Raw genomic sequence first — 17723 nt, forward strand, 5'->3', positions numbered from 1 at the left:
GGGATGCATCTCTCCACCGCCATCGTCCACAGAGTCAATCGGCTGCCATGTCCCTAAGATGTGTAATAAATAAAGACAGAAAATATTACTTCACAGCTTTATTTGACATCTGATATCTCTCACCACAAAATATTTTTAATAGAAAAAATTGTTGTTCTGCAAAATATTTTAAATAGGAATAATAGCTTTACAATTCTTATACTTGCCTGTTAAAAATAATCGTGGTCCCTCCTCCAGGGCAGACACCTCTGCAGTTAGCTGGTTACGCCAGGGAGCACCACTTACTGCCTCATTCTTCCCCTCATCCTCTGCCACATCCTCCTTAGGCTCATCCTCCAGGGCCACAATGTCACCAGCCCTAAGACAGATGTTGTGGAGGATGGCACATGATGTTATGACCTAAAATGGTTAAAAAACACATAATTTGGAAAATGTATACCTCATATATACATATATAAATATATAACAAAACACTTTGAGTGAATACTTACGTAAGGTACCAAGGTGTAGTGCACCTCCAGCACTTGAAGGAAGATGGCCCAGGAACCTGGCCTTCATCAACCCAAAAGCACGCTCTATAATAGAGTGTGCCCAGCAGTGAGGGATGTTGAAGCGCTGGGCTCCCACACCTTGTACAGTCATCCTGTAGGGAGTGATGAGGGGGAGTGGATGTTGGAGGCATGGATACCCCCCAGTCGGCAAGGAGGAAGTGCCCTGGAGCAGGTTAGAGTGACCGCCAGTAGAGTGGACTGTAGCAGAGCACTCTGGAGTTGTGGACTGACCCAGGCCAGCCCACGTATGTGTCAACAAAGCGGCCCTGATGGTCACACACAGCCTGCAGAATGGAAGGAAACATCCTGTTCCTGTATTACCGACCACCAGGGCCGCCTGATAGCTTGATGTGGACATGGCAGCCGTCGATTGCCCCAGCTGCTTTCCTGAAGGCTCGGTGTCTTGCCAGCCCTGCAAACCTGCGAGACACCGCCTCCAGGTCTTCTGGGGTCTTTGGGAGGTGGAGGACCTGATGACAAATGGCCACCACCTCCTCAGTGACTCTGTGGACGATGCGGTGGACTGTGGATAGAGACATCCCAAACACTCTGGAGACCACCCTGGATGTTGTCCCACTTGCCAGCCAGAACAAAAACACCAGGGTCGATAGTGGCACCCCATCCATGTCTCTGTGCCTTCTCCTTTTAAATAAAATGTAATTATTTCGTAAAAGTTAAATGACATTAGCCAAATAAACTACTAAAATGTGTTAACTGTTGACCCTCACTTAACTGTTAGCTAAAATCGGTTTCATGCTTCTTGCATTCAACGCGGTCTGCGATTTGACACAAACGCAGCCTAGGCGACTGCAGAGGGTCTAATCGCCGAGAACCAAGATTTTGCAATAATGCGGACGCAGTCGCATATACCGCATTGCAATGATTGGCTACAGGAGAGAAGAAGTCCGTATTTCAAGCCACTTTGACTGCAATCAGTATGAAAGTCCAGACGCGCATGCGTGCCATCCGCAGCACCCCGACTGCACTGAATGCAAGAAGGGTGAAACTGCTTTAACGTTAATATATTAACATTACGGTCTGATTTAACTACTTTAGCCTATCTTATTTTACCTCTCTATGGTCCTCTTGCTGCCTTAAATTGTGTCGTCATATGACCTATGAGATCATCGTTTGAGGTATCAATTTAAGGTCACATCAGTTGGAGGATTATTCCAACCAAAAACCCCCTGGGAGGAGTTTGAAAAAAATGTGCATAAAATACATGAAAAATGCAGAAAAATCTAAATGGCCAACTTCCGGTTGGGCGTAGCTAATGAAAATAAGTTGAAAATGTGTTTGTAATGATGAGAGCAATGTGTGTACCAAATGTCGTGAATATCGAAGCAGCTATTTCCAATTTAAGGCCTTCCACGCATTAGGGGGCGCTATGGAGCCCGCTAAACACTTAACGAAATTGCTGTATAATCTCCCAATGTTCACAGGTTTTGATGTATGCGCAAAATTTGGTGAGTTTGAGTATATTAAGGGTGTGATGATGATATGTTCCTCAAGATGAGAACAATGTTCCCAATAAATTGAAAAATTGTGAAATTTGTGACATCAAAGGAACTTCCAAAGTTGACTCAGAGTTAACTTTTGCAGAGCAATATTGGAGTTGCAATTTGAAAAAAGCTGCCTGTAAAACCCAGCGTTAGAACTTCAGAGGGAGGGTGCCTGGATAGCTCAGTTTGTAGAGCGGGCGCCCATATACAGAAGTTCACTCCTCGACGCAACAGGCCTGGGTTCGACTCCGACCTGCGGCCCTTTGCTGCAAGTCATTCCCCCCTCTCTCTCCCCTTTCATGTTTTCAGCTGAAGACAAATAAAGGCCTAAAAATGCCCCAAAAATATTATAAGAAATGAAAAAGAAAAAAAAGTTTTCCCTCCCTTTCTCTCGCCCGAGACGCACACACAGCTACAGCCTGCAGTTTAGTGTGGCACTGACTCACGCAGGTCGCTCCCTTTCTGGGTCTTTTTTTTTTTTTTTTTTTTTAAATGAGTCGGGAGGCGGATATCAAAGTCTAACTTTACTGTTAATGTTATTAAACAAAGAGAAATGTTCTCCCCTTGTCTTCAAATGGTTATGAATGGACACAGCTGCAATGAAACGCTTGGTTGCATTTGTAACCTTGGTTCTCTGAGTGAAGAGACTCTCTCTCCACCATACATATGGAATATGTAACAGCGGATAATTAGTTTTGATACGATAGAGAAGGTGGATATGTTCATATATCTGATAAAGAACATCACCATATCTTAGGCTGAGCAGTGTATCATGCTTGAATAAAGTCTCTGTTGCACCTTGAATATTAAGAGTACTACTTTGATTATGGTTTGCACTTAGAAAACAGACAAAAAAACTTTATTTTTATTTGAGGAAACAAAAATAGTCCAATTAGGTCACACACAGGTTAAATTAGAAGTTAGAAGCTCACGCCGCAGTTATATGGTCTGAAGAGGTTAGTTATGCAGGAGAAAAGCCAGTCATTTGAGTTTCGCGAAACCTTTTTACAGTTATCGTTTTTCATTTAATGACTTTCGATGGAATTTACTATTTTTCCAGTCATATTTCTTCATTGAAATTTTCTTTAAAATAATGTTAAGTTGGTTGAACCCAATCTCATGTATCGTCTCATGAGCCAAGTGTCTCATCACACCCTTAGTAGGACAGTATGACACCAAGATGGCAAACAAAACAGGTTCATGGAGCATTAAGAACTTTTAGTTCTTAAACGCTCTAGATGTTTTATGTTCTAGTAAGTGCACTTTACCACAAGACAATAATGAAAATGTGGCTTGCATGCTGTCTGCTGATGTGCTGATCACATTCAAAGGTTCACAGCTTGCTATGCAACCCAGATCCTTTACAGTACAGCAGGAAAAGGAAGTAACACTGTCTGCAGTCCAGGAGGAATGTTGAGTTTGCACAAAATGTCATTCATTCCTGGGAATATTGTATTTTTAATAGCTTTGGAGAGGACCCAATATATTATTCCCACAGTGCTGTGTTTATACTTTTTCATTTGTTTGTATGTATGTATGTATGTATGTATGTATGTATGTATGTATGTATGTACGTATGAATGTCTTTCAGTTTGTTTGTCATTAGCATGACGACAAAATGCATGTGTTTCTAAAGCATATACAAGGAAATAGTGGCTATAGACACATACATCAATGTTGATATAAAAAAAAAACTGTATAAAGTTAGTAATAATACATAGTTTTATTTTAATGATATATAATGGGCATCCCACCACAAACATTTTAAAGGAAGATTGTCAGTTTAGAACTCCAGTTTTGAGTAGGCCTACTAAAAGAAAGGCTTTTCTTTTGATGACTAAAGGGAATTAAGAGCCACATAGGTTTAATAAAAAAAAATAATAAAAAAACTCACTTGTCCAATCATCTTCAAAGCAGTAGAGGAAATGGAAGACCACCATGAGCAGAGCGTGGAAGGAGATGAGTGCAATGTACATCTAGGTTAAAAAAAAAGGACACAAAGGACCATTCATTACATACACAAACTGCAAACAGAGGGTTTACTATTCAATTCAATTCAATTTTATTTATAGTATCAAATCATAACAAGAGTTATCTCGAGACACTTTACAGATAGAGTAGGTCCAGACCACACTCTATAATTTACAAAGCCCCAACAATTCCAACAATTACAGTAATTCCCTCAAGAGCAAGCAGTGCGACAGTGGCGAGGAAAAACTCCCTCTTGGGAAGAAACCTCGGACAGACCCAGGCTCTTGGTAGGCGGTGTCTGACGGGCCGGTTGGGGGTGTGATGAACAGTGGCAATAATAGTCACATTAATAATGGAACAGTGACTGGATATAGCGGGAAGCTGCAGGGTTCAGCAGGAAGCAGCAGGGTTCATGCAGGGTTCAGCAGGAGGCAGCAGGGTTACTAGAGGTGTGACAAGATCTCGTCCCATGAGATCTTGCAATATTAAATTATGAAGATATTTCCCGTTAAGCTGAAAAGTTGTCTCGCGATACCAATACACAAGTACAGAGCAGCAGCCAGTATGACGGAGTCTTGCTTTGACCTCGAAATTAGCATAACCCAAGCATAAAAAGAACATGCACTTTGATTATTGAGCGAGTACTACTTTTATTATTATGGTTTGCACTTACACAAAAAAAAGACTAAGAATTTAGACATTTATTGTTGTTATTTTTACTGTTTGTTTTTTTTATTTGAGAAAACTAAAGAAGTCCAGTTAGAAGGTCACACAGCTTTAACAGGGCTCTAGAGTGCGACCAAAATTTGTAACGGTCCAACTAAGATTTTTCCTAGGTCGCACCGGTGGACCTAACGTTCTTGCATCCGCTGCCTCTCCACAAACCAAGGGATGTAGTTTATATTGATATGGTTTAATATTGCGTTACATGACCCATTTCATTTGTAAAGCCGTGCCTGTGTTTGGATCGCTCCTCCGCGCAGCCCCGCCCCCATTTACTCACACACGGCTCCACTGCAACATGGAGAGACACAGCGCCGCCGGTCCAAACTGCTGACATTTGTCTACAGTTTTAATTGTTATTAACACAGCTGTATATTGTTAAGTATGAGAGGGAAACCTGTATTGGTACCGGTGTTTCCGCTGGTAACTATCAGTTATTGCGGCCGCCACGGTGAAAAACACATTAGAAGTTATTAAATGCAACTAACTTCAGTTCGTTGAGTAATAGCATGTAAGACGGAGCCTGCTGGACCTGGGCGAGAGATGTGACCCATGGCCAGAATATCAGTTAATAAAAATGCAGCGCTGTGACGATACAGACATTTCATAGCCTACACAAGATGTGTGTAACGCCGCTGACCCACCAAAGCACATTTGACCCCTGCTGGACCCATTCATAATGAGTCAGCCGTCACTCTGTGAGTAGCATACGCTTCAGTCCATCGCTGTTTTTTTATTTTTATTTATTTTTAAAGATTTCGGCCTTTATTTTGTTAGGAAAGCTGAAGACATGAAAGAGGAGAGAGAGGGGGAATGACATGCAGGGAAGGGCCGCAGGTCGGAGTCAAACCTCTATATACCAACTGAGCTATCCGGGCGTCCTCTTTCTCTTTTAATCAGGCGGTTATTGTTGTTGAAAACAAGTGAAGGAGCACCCACTTTGTAAAAAAATACAGAGCTATATTGTGTATCGCCATTCAGCGTTAACAGCGACGCAAGGAAAAATTTGGGTGCAACTAAATTTTGTGCTGGTGCATCTAAATAAAAAAGTTAGGCGCCAGTGCCACTAAGGCAAAAAGTTAGTCTGGAGCCTTGTTTACTTAAGAGTTAGAAACTCACGCTGCAGTTATCATGTCTGAAGAGGTTAGGTATACGGGTCAAAAGCCAGTCATTTGAGTTTCGTGATTCATTTTGTGACTTTCGATTGAATAAAAGACAATTTTTCCAGTCATATTTCGTCATTGATCTTTAAAATGGTGTTAACATTTCGTTCTTGTGAACCCAAGCATGTGTATCGTCTCGTTTGCTGGGTATCTTGTCACACTCCTAGTATTTACAAAGGAATCCCTCTCATCTTTACTGCATTACAACAACATTTACTGATTTCACCCCTTAAGAGGAGTTGCACAGTATTAAAAAACAAAAAAAAAATGTTTTCCCATTTCAAATAAGCTACAATCTAATGGCAACTTCTTACTGCACCTTCAGCCCTTTTAATAGACTCATTCCTGCAGTGAACTTACTGTGAAAAGCACAAAATACTTTTGGTTGTTCTCCCCAACACAGTTATTGACCCAGGGGCAGTGGTGGTCCATCTTGCGTATGCAGCGTTTGCAAACACTGTGGGAGAGATAGCAAGTTAAGTGTTAAGGAAAAAGAAATAAAATGTATACTGCATCAACCCTTCAAGACAACAACAATAACTGTAGAAAAGAAACTACATGCAGCAGGCTGACATACGGAATTAAACATGAAGGTTGTGTACTATCTTTCAACAAAGACTTCAACACTCCTCTTATAGATAGACTAGGTCTGTCCCCTGATAGCAACACGTTCAATATTAATAAACTGTAAAGAAAACTAAGAAAAATGCAAAATAAAGTTTGAAAGAAAAAAAATCCTGCAAGCGGCACACAGTCAAGCATATTGTCCGCTGCGGGATACCGGTGATAATTACACCTATTTGAAAAACATTACTGCAACTCAATTATGTAAGTTTACTAAGTTATAACACTAATAATGTTGATGCCGGCAAAATACCTCCGCTAATTAAATCCACACTTAAACAGTCAAGCCAGTAAGATTGTTTGTTTTTCTCTCCCTTTCTCAAGCGCACACACACACACACACACACACACACACACACACACACACAGGCTAAGAAGGTCTCTGTACTCTGTCTGGTTTGGGTGGTTGATTACACATATTTTTGCATATTTGCTGTCAACGGGCCGGATGGGTACAACTGAACCATGCATCACAGAGTAACTGCAAAGCTGCCTTCTTAATCAAATCAACCACGGTTTAAAGTGGGCTTAACCTAGATTAAAAACTTAGGCACCTTTGACATACATTAGGGTTACATTCTGCATCAGCACACTACCATGAGTTCATGAATGAGGCAAAAGTCTTTGATTACTTCACATCTGTAATAACAGCAGGACAGTTGAGTGTCTGTGCTTAGTACCGTATTTTCCGCACTATAAGGCGCACTTAAAAGCCTTTAATTTTCTCAAAAAACTACAGTGCTCCTTATAATCCAGAGCGCCTTATATATGGATCAATTGGTTAATTGGTTGATCCATACTGGTTGTACACGGCACTCAAGGCGCTCTGTCAAAATGTTTTAGTATGAAAAACCAATAAAAACAATTTAATAATAATAAAATGTTTCAGTACGACTGGTAAACTACTCAGTGAACCATCACCTTATCGTGGTGGAGAGGTTTGTGTGTCTCTGTGAACCTGAGGGCTGTGTTGTTTGGAGCTTTGTGCTCCTGGTAGGTTCTCCCAAGGCAAAGTGGTCTCAGGTGAGGGGACAGACAAAGAATGGTTCAAAAACCCCAATGAATAAGCAAGGTAGAGATGGAGTGACCCTGCCCGGAGGAAGCCCGGGGCCCCCGTCTGGAGCCAGGCCCAGACGGCGGGCTCGTCGGCGAGCGCCTGGTGGCCGGGTTTGCCACGGAGCCCGGCCGGGCCCAGCTCGAACAAGCTACGTGGCTCCCATCTCTCCAGCCCATGGGCCCACCACCTGTGGGAGGAACCGTTGGGGTCGGGTGCGATGCCACATGGGTGGCAGTGAAGGTCAGGGGCCTCGGCGGACCAGACCCGGGCGGCAGGCGCTGGCTCTGGGGGCGTGGGCGTCACCTCTCTGTGGGGAAGGAGCCGGAACTGGTGCGGGAGGTGGGCGCTACCGGTTAGATCTGGTGGGGCTTACCTCTCGCACAGTCTTGGTTCTGGAACCATACTCCTGGATAGGGGTTGGACTCTTTTCTTCTCCGGAGTTGCCCAGGGTGTGAGGCGCCCGGGCGGGTGTGGGGATACTCACAAGCCCCGGCTGGCGCCCGCTGTGTTGGAGTTACCCGGTGGGCCGAGAGGGTCGCCTCCCACGCGCCTGCGGGTTGTGGGGGAAAACCGTGACGGTTGTTTGTGCATATGCACCAAACAGGAGTTCGGAGTATTTGGCCTTCTTGGAGACCTTGACTGGAGTCCTGCATGGGGCTCCAGTGGGGGACTCCATTGTTCTGCTGGGGGACTTCAACGCACACGTGGGCAATGATGGAGACACCTGGAGGCGTGATTGGGAGGAACGGCCTCCCTGATCTAAACCAGAGTGGTTGTTTGTTGTTGGACTTCTGTGCTAGTCATGGATTGTCTATAACGAACATCATGTTCGAACATAGGGATGCTCATAAGTGTACCTGGTACCAGAGCACCCTAGGCCGAAGGTCAATGATCGATTTCATAATCGTTTCATCTGATCTGAGGCCGTATGTTTTGGACACTCGGGTGAAGAGAGGGGCAGAGCTGTCAACCGATCACCATCTGGTGGTGAGTTGGGTCAGGGGGGGTGGGGAAGACTCTGGACAGACTAGGTAAGCCCAAAGCGTGTAGTGCGGGTAAATTGGGAACGTCTGGGGAGGCCCTGTCCAACAGACTTTCAACTCACACCTCCGGGCGGAGCTTTTCGTGCATCCCTGTGGAGGCTGGGGGCATTGAACCCGAGTGGACAATGTTCAAAGTTTCCATTGCTGAAGCTGCGGCGAGGAGCTGTGGTCTTAGGGTCTTAAGTGCCTCAAGGGGCGGTAACCCACGAACACCGTGGTGGACACGGTGGTCAGGAAGCCGTCCGACTGAAGAAGGAGTCTTTCCGGGATATGTTATCCCGGAGGACTCCGGAGGCAGTTGCAGGGTACCGAAGGCCCCGAAGGGCTGCAGCCTCTGCCGTGAAAGAGGCAAAGCAGCGGGTGTGGGAAAAGTTTGGAGAAGACATGGAGAAGGACTTTCGGTCGGTCACCAAAGTGCTTCTGGAAAACTGTTCGCCACCTCAGGAGGGGGATGCGGGGAACCATCCAAGCTGTGTACAGTAAGGATGGGAAACTGTTGACCTCAACTGAGGAGGTAATAGGGCGGTGGAAGGAGCACTTTGAGGAACTCCTGAATCCGACTAATACGCCCTCTATGTTAGAGGCAGAGCTGGAGGATAATGGGGGATTGTCGTCGATTTCCCAGGCGGAAGTCACTGATGTAGTCAAACAACTACACAGTGGCAAAGCCCCGGGGATTGATGAGATCCGTCCAGAAATGCTCAAGGCTCTGGGTGTGGAGGGGCTGTCCTGGTTGACACGCCTCTTCAACATTGCGTGGAAGTCTGGGACGGTGCCAAAGGGTGGCAGACTGGGGTGGTGGTTCCCCTTTTTAAAAGGGGGACCAGAGGGTGTGTGCCAATTATAGGGGTATCACACTTCTCAGCCTCCCTGGTAAAGTCTACTCCAAGGTGCTGGAAAGGAGGGTTCGGCCAATAGTCGAACCTCGGGTTGAGGAGGAACAATGTGGATTCCGTCCTGGTCGTGGAACAACGGACCAGCTCTTCACTCTCGCAAGGATCCTGGAGGGAGCCTGGGAGTATGCCCAACCGGTCTACATGTGTTTTGTGGATTTGGAGAAGGCGTATGACCGGGTCCCCGGGAGATACTGTGGGAGGTGCTGCGGGAGTATGGGGTGAGGGGTCTCTACTCAGGGCCATCCAATCTCTGTATGACCAAAGTGAGAGCTGTGTCCGGGTTCTCGGTAGTAAGTCGGACTCGTTTCAGGTGAGGGTTGGCCTCCGCCAGGGCTGCGCTTTGTCACCAATCCTGTTTGTAATATTTATGGTCAGGATATCGAGGCGTAGTCGGGGTGGGGAGGGGTTGCAGTTTGGTGGGCTGGGGATCTCATCGCTGCTCTTTGCAGATGATGTGGTCCTGATGGCATCATCGGCCTGCGACCTTCAGCACTCACTGGATCGGTTCGCAACCGAGTGTGAAGCGGTTGGGATGAGGATCAGCACCCCTAAATCGGAGGCCATGGTTCTCAGCAGGAAACCGATGGAATGCCTTCTCCAGGTAGGGAATGAGTCCTTACCCCAAGTGAAGGAGTTCAAGTACCTTGGGGTTTTGTTCGCAAGTGAGGGGACAATGGAGCGGGAGATTGGTCGGAGAATCGGCGCAGCGGGTGCGGTATTGCATTCAATCTATCGCACCGTTGTGACGAAAAGAGAGCTGAGCCAGAAGGCAAAGCTCTCGGTCTACCGGTCAGTTTTCGTTCCTACCCTCACCTATGGTCATGAAGGCTGGGTCATGACGGAAAGAACGAGATCCAGGGTACAAGCGGCCGAAATGGGTTTCCTCAGGAGGGTGGCTGGCGTCTCCCTTAGAGATAGGGTGAGAAGCTCAGTCATCCGTGAGGAGCTCGGAGTAGAGCCGCTGCTCCTTTGCGTCGAAAGGAGCCAGTTGAGGTGGTTCGGGCATCTGGTAAGGATGCCCCCTGGGCGCCTCCCTAGGGAGGTGTTCCAGGCACGTCCAGCTGGGAGGAGGCCTCGGGGAAGACCCAGGACTAGGTGGAGGGATTATATCTCCAACCTGGCCCGGGAACGCCTCGGGATCCCCAGTCGGAGCTGGTTAATGTTGCTCGGGAAAGGGAAGTTTGGGGTCCCCTGCTGGAGCTGCTCCCCCCGCGACCCGACACCGGATAAGCAGACGAGGATGGATGGATGGTAAACTACAAAGCCACACCGCTTGCAGCATTACGGCTACCGTAGTCAGTAAACACCGGTACTGTGCTTACTCAGTCCCACACTACTTGTGTGTGTATAAAGACCCCAAAATGGCACCTTTCAAGAGGCACGCTTACGACGCAGAGTTCAAGCTCAAGGCTTTCGGTCAAGCAGTAGAATATGGGAATAGAGCAGCAGTGAGAGAATTGAACATTAATGAATCAATGGTACGGAAGAGGAGGAAGCAAGAAGATGACCTGCGCCAAGTAAAGAATACTAAACAGAGTTTCCGAGGGAACAAAGCGAGATGGCCACAGTTACAGGACAAACTCAAACAGTGGGTTGTTGAACAGAGAGCAGCAAGTAGAAGCGTCTCTACAGTCACTATTCGAATGACGGCAACAGCGCTAGCACGGGACATGAACATCAATGAATTTCGAGGCGGTCCTTCTTGATGCTTTCGTTTTATGAAAAGACGTAATCTCTCCATCCGCACACAAATTACCGTCTCGCAGCAACTGCCAAAAGATTACCAAGAAAAGCTGGTCACTTTCCGCGCATACTGCAAAAAAGAAGATTACTGAAAAGAAGATCCGGCCAGAGCACATCACCAACATGGACGAGGTTCCACTCACCTTTGATATTCCCATGAACCGCACTGTGGAGAAAACGGGGACCAGTACGGTGTCTGTACACAACACAGGGAATGAGAAGTCATCCTTCACTGTAGTTCTCGCATGCCAGGCTAATGGCCAGAAACTTCCACCCATGGTTATTTTCAAGAGGAAGACCTTGCCAAAAGAAAACTTTCCAGCCGGCGTCGTCATCAAAGCTAACCCGAAGGGATGGATGGATGAGGAAAAGATGAGTGAGTGGCTGAGAGAAATTTACGCCAAGAGACCGGGTGGCTTTTTCCACACATCTCCGTCCCTATTGATCTACGACTCCATGCGCGCCCATATCACCGATGCTGTCAAAAAACAAGTGAAGCAAACTAATTCGGAGCTTGCCGTCATTCCGGGTGGATTAACTAAAGAACTCCAGCCACTAGATATTGGTGTCAACAGGGCGTTCAAAGCTAGACTGCGAGCTGCGTGCGAGCAGTGGATGACAGAAGGCGAACACACGTTCACCAAGACGGGGAAACAGCGCCGGGCGACTTACGGCACTATCTGCCAATGGATCGTGGATGCCTGGGCTGATATATCAGTCTCAACTGTGGTCCGAGCTTTCATGAAGCGGGAATAATCTCTGAACTGCCAGGCAACAGCAGCAACACTGACTCGGATAATGACGAGAGGGAGCCGGGCAGGTTGGATGCCGTAGTCGCCACACTGTTCAATTCGGACACTGAAGAAGAAGAATTTGAGGGATTCGTGGACGGGGAATTAACTGAAAAAGTGAGCTTTATGTGTTATACGTAACTGAACAATGTTGAGTTATGCACTAACGTTTGATTTAGTGGTATCAGACTGTTTCTTTTACTACATGTTTACTAAATCAGGGAAAAGTTCCCATCCACGTTTGGGAGAAGAGTGAGCAAAGCTGGGAGATATTGTTAATATGCACATTAACGTTTGAACAACGTTACCATGGGAATGAACGGAGTTGTCAGAACGCTTAATAAAGTTTGACTTTATCTGACTGTTTTGTTGACATTCCCTTGAGCACAGCTCCATCTAGTGGATGCATAACGCAACCCCAGTCAAACGTTTGACTGCAGTATCTTCTATGCTATGCGCCTTATAATCCGGTGCGCCCTATATATGAAAACAGTTCTAAAATAGGCCATTCATTGAAGGTGCGCCTTATAATCCGGTGCGCCTTATAGTGCGGAAAATACGGTACACGTTTCTGTAATAACAGCTGGACAATTAATTGTATTTTAAACTGCTAAAGTCAGTTTTTAAGTATGGAATGCATCTGTGTTTGTTTCTATAATTCAAATACAAAATTATGCAAACTCAAACACAAAAATGAAATTAAGGTGCATATTATTTTACATAATTATCTTTGTTATTTATGCTACTGCCCACACTGACATGGTTTTGAAGCTACTGTTATACATTAGTTGCTCTCCAAACGTCTTATTGTTTGCATTTAGATCAGGGAAATATAAACAAAATTGGGACCTCGGTATTGCTAAAATAGATGGGCCTGTTTTGAGGTACAATGGTTTGGGAGAAAGCTACAAGCAGCAATACCGGAGGCCAAGCAATCAGCCCATTCCGAATAGGCACGTTATGAACAATCACTGCGCTAATCTCAAGAGCAATTTCTATTTCGCAAATTAACCACAGGCAAAATTGATGATGACAGTCTGACTTCTCCACTGCATCAAAACCAGGGTTGGGTACCGAACTTTGTACTTTTTTAGGACAGATTCATGTTAATTGAAATGGTGCCAACTTCCAGTACCTGAGAGCATGTAAGCACGAGCATTTGTCTCTCTCTACATATGTGACAGATATGTATGTGATGAAGCATCTGCCACTGAGACCCTCAGACACAGTTTTTAAGGGGTATACTGGACATCAAGTGGCCATGAAAGGAATGACTGAGGTGACTGTTAACTGTAATGGCCAAACTGCCAGTTTACATTACTAAGAGAAATTATCCTGCAATTGGGGTGTGTGTGGCTAAAGAAATTCCGACTTGACTGGCAAGATGTGAGGAAGCGGTCACACAGTTCCACTCGCCTGTAAGCCATACTGGAAAAGCATGAGAAGGTTTTCCGAGAGGAGTTAGGTAGCATGAAATAAATTACAGTGAAGCTGCATGTAAGACCTGATTATGAAAGCAAGAAGAAAGAAGAATGGGGTTCTGGAGCCTGTGACAACCCATGAGTGGGCCACGCCCATCGTTCCAGTACCAAAGAAGGCAGGGGAATCTGGAGCTGTGGAGACTTTAAGATAACACTAAATTCTGTGTTAACAGCGGAGCAGTATTCCCTTCCTCTAATTTGCTGAACTAAGTGGAGGACAAAAACTCAGCAAAATCGACCTCAATCAGGCTTACTTAAAAATGCATGTGGAAGAGTCACGTGAAATGCTGACTATTAATACACATAAAGAACTTTTCGAATACTGCAGACTGCTTTTTGGTATCACATCAGCTCTGGCACTGTTCCAGCGAGTTATGGATCAAATCCTCAGAGCGGGTTGCTGGGAGAGAGATGGAGGAGGGAATACCTTGCCCCTCTTCAGAGTCAACAGAAATGGACAGATGACAAGCCCAACATCAAAATTGAAGATTTTGTTTTGCTCAAAGAAAAACAAGCTCAAAGGGGTTGGCCTGTGGGACATGTCAAAACATTCGTCAGCAGTGACAACAATAATTAATTTTTAATTATTTTAACATTAATGAGTTTGCATTAAATGATATAAAGCTGTATAATGGGTCTGGAAGTAGTAGTACGGACAATCTCCCCCTTGCTGAAATTGTTCCCCCGCTTCTGTTCAGCAGGCGTAGCCGACAGACAGTGACTGTGCCCTGGATACAGACGACCGTGAGGTCGTAGTCTTTGTAGCGGTTGCAGTGATGTTAAGCCGAGAAAAGGTGTCTGTCAGTCGGGCACAAAGCTCTGCAAGGTCGTGGTCTTTTTAGCTGTCATTATCAGACATGGGGGACTCGAGTCACATGACTTGACTAGAGTTAGACTCGAGTCGCAAATTTTAGGACTTGAGACTTGCTTGATTAACATTCATAAAAGACTCGACTTGACTTTGACTTGATATTCATGACTTGAGACTTGACTTAGACTTGAGTGAAATGACTTGATTTTCTGTTTAATAAATATATTTTTCCCTTCTGATATTGAGAAGGAGTTAACTTTACGATTTTAGTGCTATTTCATGCGCAGGAACCGTTGATATGATGACGCGGCGCGCGGCGGCAGACCGTCAGTAAACAACACTGGCTATGGCTAGTAGGCTAACTTAACGTCATGGATCCCTCTCATGGGCGCCGATACCGTGGGTGCTCGAGATCCGGAGCACCCACGGAAAATACTGACCGCCCACGTGTGCCAGACTGCCAGTTCATTTTTACGTGAATCTAAAATTAAACACTGCAGTTGTGGAGCGTCTGTCATAGTGTGATTTGTTATGTCGGTGGCATTGATTCTTAATTTCCCATGAAGCTGATCGCGGTTAGGTGCCAGTTCAACTTTTCATCTCCAATCCTATCTGTAGGCCTATTTGTGAGAAGTGCCGCTGTCCTGGCTTTATTATGGCGTGTGTGTTTGTGTCGGCCGCTGTCCGTTTCCTAAAGTTCTGAAATGCAAACACTTTTTTGTAAAGGGTGTGCGCGTGTGAGCACCCACGGAGGAAAACATAAATCGGCGCCTATGTCCCTCTGCACAGAAAATAATAAAGTTTGGCTATAAGGATTACACATCTGACCAGTCAAAGAAAAAAAACGAACGGCAGTTTGCAAGGTCTGCAGTAGTAGTTACGACGTCGAATTTCATCAGACACTTCAAATCGGGAGAGATTCGGGTTGCAGTCCCCATATTCAGCTGAACCACTATTTGAACGTTTGTGATGGACAGAAGTCCCTTCAGTTTTTTGGCCACGAATAAGCACACCCTCCCCTCTTTGTTCAAGGTGGTGGTAAGAGCGAATCAAACTAGGCACACTTACACACACACAACACAAACTGCTCTCTCACTCTCTCTCTCTCTCTCTCATAAACACACACACACATGCAGACGTAAGTATGTGAATAAAGCTAGGCACACATACAACGCACTCTGCACTCTCACACACATTCACTCACCAATATTAATAACTTTTCACTCTCTCTTTCTCAAACACGCACACATTCACTCACAAATACACTGACAAATATCAACATATACTTTGCATTCCATGTGATAAGCAAATGTGGTGGTATTCAGCTCTTCTTAAAGAATATGTTTTGTTCTTTAAGAGAAGGAAAGGTTAAAGGATGTGTTTCTGTCTCATAAAAGTGAGGCATGTTTGAAGAATATTATTTGAGTTAGGAACCATTATACTTTAATTGTTGGAAGGAATTTCATGATTTAATGTCATGTTTGAGGCATATTGAACAATGTTGATTTATTGTTGGCCTAATATCAGTTTTAGGCTGTGATTTTTTATCTGTTAATTTAAACTCTTCAGATGTATGTGGACGCAATGTCTTTTGAGTAAAAAATGCAAATAAAACAGCAGTTCATAATCACTGTCTTTAGCTTGTTTAAAAATGGAAACTTTTGTATGACTTGACTTGTGACTTGCTTGACTAAAGCTATGACTTGACTTGCTTGATTGTCACAAAAAATGACTTGGACTTGCTTGAGACTTGAAGGTTAAGACTTGAGACTTGCTTGCGACTTGCCCATGTGTGACTTACTCCCATCTCTGGTCATTATTGTTACGGTTAGTCAATAAATGGTGACAGTCAGCAGGGTACAGAGCGCCGCGAGAGCACAGGCTTTTATAACCATTAACATAGCAGTATCTAGCAACTCCGCTGCGCTGTGGAGTAATGTCTGGCAATGCGAGACTAGCATCAAGCTAACATTGACATTGTGTGACGTTGAGTTTAGCATTCTCAGCTGGTAACTCCTGTGAACTTCGACACTGGGGAGGAGGGGCCAGGGGAAAGACAACTCTTTTCAGTATTTAAAGTTTTGGACTGCAGTAAGCATTTTAAACGCTAGCTGTCAGTATTGCATATTGGACCTTTAAGAATTTGAGTAGACCCTCAGTTATTTCCCTAGGACATCTACTGTAAGAGGGGAAGACGTGTATTTTGGGCTACTGTGGGATACACCTGATGGATTGTGGGTAGGGTGACCTAATTTCCCAGAGCTAAAACCGGGACACTTTGCGCGTGACCGTAGTGCTTGTGCACGCACACACGCTTTTTAACGTGAACATGTGCTAGCCCAGGTCTGACATATACACAGACAGGAACTTCATTATTTTTATCGTAGGCTCCTCATCTATTAATAACAGTGTTTTTTCTGGTAAAATTAACAAAATTGCAGCAACAGCCTTTTTCAGTTTAGTGTGAGATTTATGTTGAGATTTTTTCTAAAAAAGATTTTTTGAAGTGTTATTTATTCCAATAACAACAAAATAACAAATGATTTATTGAAAGTTTTGAGCATTTAACACTTCATTTCCTGCATTCTGGTGAATTTTTATGCACCTATTGCTACCTTTTTTCTGAATCAATGTATGCTGCAAATATCTTTATGTGAAGAAAAACAGATTACAATCCAAACATAATGGAATATATTGAAGTAAAGCTCTCAATATTTATTCTCCTTTGGATCGAGTTTTCTAAATATATCTGAGTCAGCACACATGTAGCCTAGGCATCATTTACTCCTCCCTCCTGTTTTGCGTCTTTTGTTGTTAATGTATTAAACCCCTGGACTGTAATATTTCAGATGTGTTTGAGCAATGTCCATATACAAAAAAATGGTACTATATCAGTATATCTGTGTTCTCTGTGATTTGGAGAAGTCGTGATATTTGGAGAAAAATGAAGTTATAATAGGCTATTACAAGAATAAAGTCACTATATTTCAGAAAATAATCTACCTGCACAATAGCCTGCTGTGCATTACGTGATTGCTCTGCTGATACGGTGGATCTCTGACCTTCTGACAGACACAGAGCCCTGCTTGGGTGACTGAATGAGAAATAGTTTAGCTAGGGAAGTGGCTGTACGTTACTCTACACCGAAGGTGGAAACCCGAAACTACTGCAGAAATACACCGAGCACAAACGCAACATATCTGCCGCAGCATGTCCACAGCTGAGCGCGTCCATAAACCTGAAGCTGCCCAGCATTTTACAGCGAGAGTGGACACTAAGCGACGCACAGGTCTGCTTCAGAGCTCCGTGTGGTTGAGTCTGAACCGTAGACTGTAAACTTCACAGGAACTTCAAACTAAATCATAGT

At 44.7% G+C, this 17723-nt stretch overlaps 2 protein-coding genes across 7 annotated transcripts in view; both read right to left on the bottom strand.

Moving 5' to 3' along the window:
- LOC114556676 (palmitoyltransferase ZDHHC3) overlaps nucleotides 1-17723 on the bottom strand; it is an 89809-nt gene that overhangs the window by 44137 nt on the left and 27949 nt on the right. For all 6 annotated transcript variants that reach the window (XM_028579682.1, XM_028579683.1, XM_028579684.1 and 3 more), the window contains exons 4-5: nucleotides 6271-6367; nucleotides 3948-4029 (exon numbers count right to left, since the gene is read on the bottom strand). In XM_028579682.1, the coding sequence (XP_028435483.1) occupies nucleotides 3948-4029; nucleotides 6271-6367 (179 nt within the window). The remainder of the gene's footprint in view (nucleotides 1-3947; nucleotides 4030-6270; nucleotides 6368-17723) is intronic.
- Nucleotides 215-1274, bottom strand: LOC114556677 (uncharacterized). Its single transcript, XM_028579688.1, has 2 exons — nucleotides 492-1274; nucleotides 215-399 (listed from the first exon to the last, which is right to left on the bottom strand). Exons 1-2 carry the CDS (start codon nucleotides 1234-1236, stop codon nucleotides 359-361), a joined length of 786 nt encoding a protein of 261 aa, XP_028435489.1. The 5' UTR covers nucleotides 1237-1274; the 3' UTR covers nucleotides 215-358.

Source organism: Perca flavescens, chromosome 6 (genome assembly GCF_004354835.1).
Source record: "Perca flavescens isolate YP-PL-M2 chromosome 6, PFLA_1.0, whole genome shotgun sequence".
NCBI lineage: Eukaryota > Metazoa > Chordata > Actinopteri > Perciformes > Percidae > Perca > Perca flavescens.

What these genes read in the sequence shown, in the direction of transcription:
- LOC114556677 (XM_028579688.1), bottom strand. Translation starts at nt 1,236, where the DNA reads ATGTCATTTAACTTTTACGAAATAATTACATTTTATTTAAAAGGAGAA. An exon ending in ACTACACCTTGGTACCTTAC is followed by an intron (nt 400 to 491) that starts GTAAGTATTCAC and finishes TAACCATTTTAG; the next exon opens with GTCATAACATCATGTGCCAT.